This window comes from Lottia gigantea (assembly GCF_000327385.1).
Source record: "Lottia gigantea unplaced genomic scaffold LOTGIsca_7, whole genome shotgun sequence".
NCBI classification, from domain to species: Eukaryota; Metazoa; Mollusca; class Gastropoda; family Lottiidae; genus Lottia; species Lottia gigantea.
Window position 1 is genome coordinate 1,747,989 of NW_008710370.1, and position 6,816 is coordinate 1,754,804.

The 6,816-nt window shown below is 40.5% G+C and overlaps 1 protein-coding gene across 1 annotated transcript; it reads right to left on the minus strand.

Moving 5' to 3' along the window:
* Window positions 1–733: 733 nt before the first annotated feature.
* Window positions 734–5,930, minus strand: LOTGIDRAFT_154974 (hypothetical protein; the record flags this gene model as incomplete). The annotated part of the gene is made up of 2 exons (XM_009065482.1): window positions 734–778; window positions 5,046–5,930. The coding sequence occupies 2 exons, from the start codon at window positions 5,928–5,930 to the stop codon at window positions 734–736; spliced, it is 930 nt and encodes a 309-aa protein (XP_009063730.1).
* Between the last annotated feature and the right edge of the window lie 886 nt (window positions 5,931–6,816).

Here is a 6,816-nt window from a genome sequence, read left to right on the forward strand (position 1 = left end):
CCCGGAAAAAAAATAATCGATTGCATAACACACCGTGACAATTCGATTTGCAACGCAAAGGTTAATTTTGCAAGCTCCGTCAAAATCGTGCCCTCTTGATCAGTGTGCTGATCAAGTAATACCTTCACTGACAGATGATAAATAAATCCTTTGAAACTGGCGTTGTTGCGGCCTTTGATAAAGAAACCTCGATTCAAAAATTATCAATTATTTTAGACAAGTTTCTAACCTATCTTTTAATTTTGAAAAAACTGCATTTGCTTGCTTGGTGACATACTTAAGTGAGAATTCCCTCTACACTAAATGTCAATCAGCATATCGACCACACTACGGCACAGAGACTGCCTTACTGCGCGTACATAATGATATTGTATCAGTACTAGACCTTAGCGCGGTATTCGACACGTTGAATCATCAAATTCTACTTCAGCGCTTAAAAGATCGATTTCACATCATATTTAAGTAACAGAAGCCAATCTGTCAGTATCGGCAACAGGCATGTCGTCAGAGAGAGTTTTTTTTTATGCCGAGGCGTTCCTGAAGGCTCGGTCCCGAGACCAGTTCTGTTTACTCTATACGCATGCTTACTAACCTGAAGTTCTGGGGTTCAATCCCGGCATATGTCGAGATAGTAACTTCTTGCAGACAAAGATAGTCTGCTCAGTTTGACTTCTCACTCAGTGTTCAGTGCCTGGTTGTTGCTCAGTAATTCCTGGTAGGCAACATGGTAATCTCAGTTATCACAATACCGAAGGAAAAATGGATCAAGCTGTTGAAACTGAAATATGAATCAAAAGTCTAAAGTAGCCAAATAGCTATAATTGGTTGATAGACTGGTCTCCTTTGGAAGCCTAGATTTGCAGTAACCAGTTCTAACTCAATTCATTGGTCAAATAAGCACCACATCTAGTTCTGGGCCCAGTAGGGCCTAATTGACCTGTAATTGATACTTCAGCCTTTGGATGGAAAAACAAAAATACCTATTCCTAGCATCATCGAATGTAACGATATCCCAAACGCTCGGAAAGAGATCCCTACTCCTGAAGTTTGCCTTCATCATCCTCATTTAAATGGTGTCGTAATTCCACCCATCAACAAATTCTACTTCTCATCGGCAGAGATTTGGTTGATGCTCATCACGTCCTGGAACAACGGATAGGTCCACCAAACTCCCCATTTGCTCAGAAATTAAGTTTAGGATGGGTTGTGATAGGCGATGTGTGTCTTGGAAACATTCATCCAACTTCTCATGTCAGTGTTAATAAAACATACATCAATAAATCTGGTAGACCCTCTTTGTTTCAACCTTGCGAAAGCAGCTTCTCCATTAAGGAGAAATTCCAGTTTCAAACAAATAACAATATATTTCAACTCACAAAGGATGATGACAAAGTCGGTCATTCTCAAGAAGATAAAGAGTTCATGAATCTGATGGAATCATCAATAAACCAAAATTCAGTCGGTAATTGGGTATCACCACTGCCTTTCAGAAACGGTAGACCAAGGTTACCCGACAATAGGGTTCAAGCTCTTCGTCGCACTAGAATTCTTTGCAACAGTCTCGCAAAAAACAAAGAAAAACGCAATCATTTCTTCACCTTCATGCAAGGGATTCTCGACAAAGGGCATGCAGAGGTAGCACCACCACACGTCCATGGCGAGGAGGCTTGGTATTTGCCCATTTTTGGTGTCTACCACCCTAAAAAGCCAGGTAAGATTAGAGTTGTTTTCGATTCTTCTGCAAAACAAAACGGCCTTTCCCTTAACGACGTTTTACTTACCGGCGCGGATCTTACTAATAACCTTTTTGGTGTATTGATGCGCTACAGAAAAAACCCTATAGCCATAACCGCCGACATTCAACAAATGTTTCACTGTTTCTACGTCAAAGAATCACATCGCAATTTTCTCAAATTCTTTTGGTACAAAGACAACGATTCAAGCAATGACATTATTGAATACCGAATGTGTGTACACGTATTTGGAAACAGTCCTTCTCCAGCAATTGCTACATTTGGCTTGCGTCATACAACCAAATGTGCCGAAGTTGTCTACGGTTCAGACATGAAATCCTTCGTAGACCGAGATTTCTATGTTGACGACGGCCTCACGTTTCTTCCCAATGAAGATATGACTATCGACCTTATGCAGCGGACACAACAAGCCTTGAAAACTCATGGCAATTTAAGACTTCATAAAATTGCCTCAAACAGTCGTAAAGTCATGCAAGCCTTCCCCTCCGAGGATTTAGGCATCGACTAAGATTTCGGGGAAGGGAGGGTTTGATTCTCCCAAATGTACAGGCCTAGGGTGGAGCAGACACTTTATTTAGAAATTAGGATTAAGGGTCTTGATATTGGGTTTTCTTCTGTTCTTATTCTGACCTGAAATTAGAAAAAATAACTCGCCCAATGGGCGAGAAGTATAGTATCTGTTATGTACTGATTGTTTTTAGTTTACTATGAACAATATTATCATTTAAGTTCTTATTTTTTGAATATGCAACTATCATTTTCTGCTTATAGACATGGGGGAATTTCTCTTGAAGGCTCTTATAGTGGGCATGAACTATCTTGCTTGCTCGATTGCTGGTTGTATTAAACGGGACAACAAAGGGTGCTTTATATATAACTTTTTATTATTCTCACTTTTCACATATCTTGCTCTTATAGTTTGAAATGCAATAATTCTGATTCAATGTCTCAATCCAATGGGCCTCCCTAGATTGACGGAATTTGGTAGTTTCATCTTCGGGCAAGTCAATTTCTATACGCTCAATTAGGATTAGGGTGAGATCGTCTATTGAATGGTCGTCGAGGTTGAAATGATTAGAAACAGGCTTGTCTTTATTTAATTTGATGTCTGACCTATGAGCATTAAAGCGAGTTCGTAAATTATTCTTAGTTTCTCCTACATATTGTTTGGGGCATTTCTTGCGTGAAATTAAATATATTACATTCGAATGTTCACATGTTAGATGTTCCTGGATCGGGTACCTTTTATTCGTAGAGTTGCTTACAAAATAATGAGTCTCTGATATAAAGGGACATGTTTTGCATCTACTGGACAAACATGGAGCACTTCTTAAACCTGGAGGTACTTCGGCATAAAGTCTGTTTTTAGCTGCTATCTGTGCTAAGGTGGAATTTTTTATGTTTCGTAAAAATCGTTTAGAGTACCCACGCTCTTTCAGTTTTGAGAAAACAATCGTACAGGCTTGGTTGAAATCAGAAGATCTTGTACAAATTCGATGAAATCGTAAAACTTGTGACTTAATTATACCAGAAAAGGTATGTTTAGGGTGAAAGGAGCTCTTGTGCAAGAGTTGATGAGTATCAGTTTCTTTGAAATACACTTTAATATCCAGTTTATTTGTTTCTGCTATGGAATCTCCCTTAAAGACTGTGGTATCGAGAAAGTCTATGCTTTTGTTACTCACGTTTGCGGTTAGTTTGATAGAAGGATGGTGGTTGTTGAGAATTTCAAAGAATTCCCAAAACTGTTCAATAGAATAAGTCCAAACCATAAAAATGTCATCCAAAAAGCGTCCGTAAAAAGTGGGTCAAATGGACAGAGGGGCAACACCTCACGTTCCCACTCTGCCATGAAAAGGTTTGCGTACGAAGGGGCGAATCGTTTGCCCATTGCTGTCCCTGAAGTTTGTAAATATGTTTTACCATTAAATGTGAAATCGTTTCGACTAAGACAAATCTCTAAAAGCTGTAGAATTGCATCGTCGGGTCTGTTTGGATCTGGTATTAAAAGCTTTTACGAACTGCCGTTAAACCAGTAGTGTTATCGATATTGGTATACATAGAAGAAACGTCGATAGAAATTAAAATGGCATTAGAGGGAACTCGAAGATTTTTTATTTTATTGACAAAATCGGTTGTGTCTTTAAGGTAGGCACGATGTTGGCATGCTAGAGGTAGTAAGAAATAATCAATGTATTCTGACACTGCATATGACTCACTACCACAGTCAGATATAATCGGGCGGCCTTTAGGGATTTTATTCGAGATAAACCACTCCTTGGTTGGATTCTTATGGATTTTAGGCAAAGTGTACAAATGTCTCTCGCGACAATCAGGTTTGGCAGACAGATAGTCATATTGTTTCTGTTTGAGATAACTAGTTTTGACTAAATCGGCAAGAATATTATTAATCATGTTAGCAGTTTCTTTGAAAATTGGTTTCGGTAAAATGGCATAATGTTTAGGATTATTCAGTTGATTCTCTGCTTCTGAAACGTAATCCTCCCTATTCAGAATGACACAACATGAACCTTTGTCACTCTTTTCAATAACAATGCTATCGTCTTTCTTAAGTAAGTTTAACGCTTCACGTTCCACTCGTGTGAGATTAGGCTTTTCGTGTGTTATGGAAAGGTTCACTGTTTGGCTATTCATACTCGCAAATGCTTTCAAATATTTCAGGATGGATGGCGGCCTGAGGGGGTGTCCACGTGGATTTAGGAATAAACATTGTTCTAGCACCACGTGGGGGGTGGTTTCGAAAAAAATATGTGCAGCTAAGATTTCGTTGAAATCGTTCAATGGATGGTCGGAGATAATTCAAGTTAGCTATCTTTGGTGTGGGAATAAACTTAAGTCCACGGTCTAAGATTGAATGCTGAAGGGGTGTGAGAATTTTGCGGCTCAAGTTAACTACTGTTTGGCCTAGCGGTGGCCTCTCAGTATTTTTATCCCCAGTAATTAGTTTAAAGACTTACTCGATGCTTGAAGCTGGTGTATCCAAAACAAATAGATGCTGTTTGCTGTTTCTGGAGACCAATGAAGATTATCAACTGTTTCGAATTCTTCTTCGTAGGGTGGTAAGATTGTTGCGCTGTTGATACTGGACTCCATCATCATGTTGTTGAGGGTGCTGAGGTTCTGTTGTGCTTTCTTCGAGATTTTATTTGAAATGGGTATACATGTGAAGAGGATCTTGGAGTTTGGGAAGGTTTTGTTGGCTGTGGCGATTAATTTCTGGGCTTGGTTAAAGGAGGTCTTTGGTATCTGATCACGGTTGTTGAGGCCTACATGAAGAATAATGGTAGTAGGTTTGGGATCATGGTCGTATGATTCCAGGATTGACTGTATGTGATGGATTTGGGCACCGGGGTAAGAATGTATTTCGGTGTCTGAACTGGTTTTGGTAATTCGATTCAGGTTAGATGATCCAATTATTAAGGTTGATTTCTTTAGAGCAGGTAGTTTCCATAATGATTTGTCCTTGGTTTGGTGATAATACGGTTTGGTAGCGGATATAATGGTCGTCGACGGTGTGATTGGTACTGGTTTGGTAGTTGTTAGAATTGTAGCATTGGGAACGGACTGGGATCTGGTTCGAGGAGGGGAAGGTCTGGATACACGTCTCGACTTGGATGGAGACTGAGGGGTGGTTTGCTGGTCCAAAAACGCACAGAAGGAAGAAAAGTTGGCGGATCCTGGATCACGTGGTGAAGATTCAGATGGTGTGGAAGGGGAAGACGAGTCTGAAAGTGAAAAGAGAAGGGGTGTGCCCTCTCTACGAGAGCGTTTACCTATGTCTGCTGGACTGGGGGTAGGTGAACTTCGGGCTCGTTTAGGGGTTTGGTTCGGCAGCGTGGTGGCTCTAGATGGTGCAGGTGTAGTGTCCATTTCAGTTGGTAGAGATATGGTTACTCTGGTTTTTGTTTCGTTGATTGTTTGGTAGACTTTGGAGATTACAGCTTGAGTGAAACGTTTCCCATAGGAGCGACGGGCCCAGGACAGGGCATGAGAAACGATGCGGTCGACGGCAGGTGATGATAAAGACTTGGTACGAATGGTGGTCAGCTTCTCTTGAAGTGTGGTTTGGTAATGGTCGATCAGGACCTGCGTAACCTCACAGAGCCATGTCCGATTGAGGGATCTAATATTCGCGTCGACAGCTGATGTTTTCATTGCTGGACGGATAAAACTATCCAACTCAGAGACTTTGCGTTTGAAGTTAAACGCTGGTTGGCCTTGCTGTTGAAGGGTAAGGATTGCCAAATGATGGAGGCACTGCAAAACTTGGAAAAATTCGTACTTTAGTCACTAAAGACTGTTTTATTTTTTCTGACAGCTGCCAGTGGGCGTATGTTACCTTGCAAAGCAAGCTATCTTTTTTGTTGGAATTAGACCCTATAAATGTATTACCAATGGATAGAAAATAGAAACATGATACCATTTAACTAAATGAGCATGTTTAAAATGTTCTGTGACGTCACTGTGACGTACAACGACGTCACCATGACGTAGAAATGAATAATTTTAGTGCCACATTTTCACATACCATAGATTACAGGTCATCATTGTCAGTATCCTGATCTGCCTGTGAATGGTTGTGTGGGTTGTTGCATGAATCAAGTTGACACTGTCCACAAGCAGATGTACAGGGTAACCCATTTGTCCGACAAGTGCAGCGTTGTGTACTTCAGCCTGTTGTGCAGTTGCAATGGACTACTTTTAGTAGATTGTCTTGGGCGGCATTTCTATCTGTCATGACTGGGATGAATTGATTGGCCTCAGTTTTCCGTCCCCAGTCTGTTGCATCAAGGTTAGTCTCTTTTCCCATCCATGTCATGATCTGATTGAAAACTCGTAAGGAATGATATTTTGTTGCAGACGCAGTTGGTGGAAGTCGTTCTGGTGTGGCAAATTATGTGGCAGAAACTACTTTCTTTGTTAAAATGCTATGTCGCAATGAAGTCAGAGTGTCAGAGTGTTTCTTTTTCTCTAGTGCTTGTTCAATTAAATTCTTCAAATCAGATGTAGCGAGGGATTCGAAATTGCTTTCTGCTGCAAT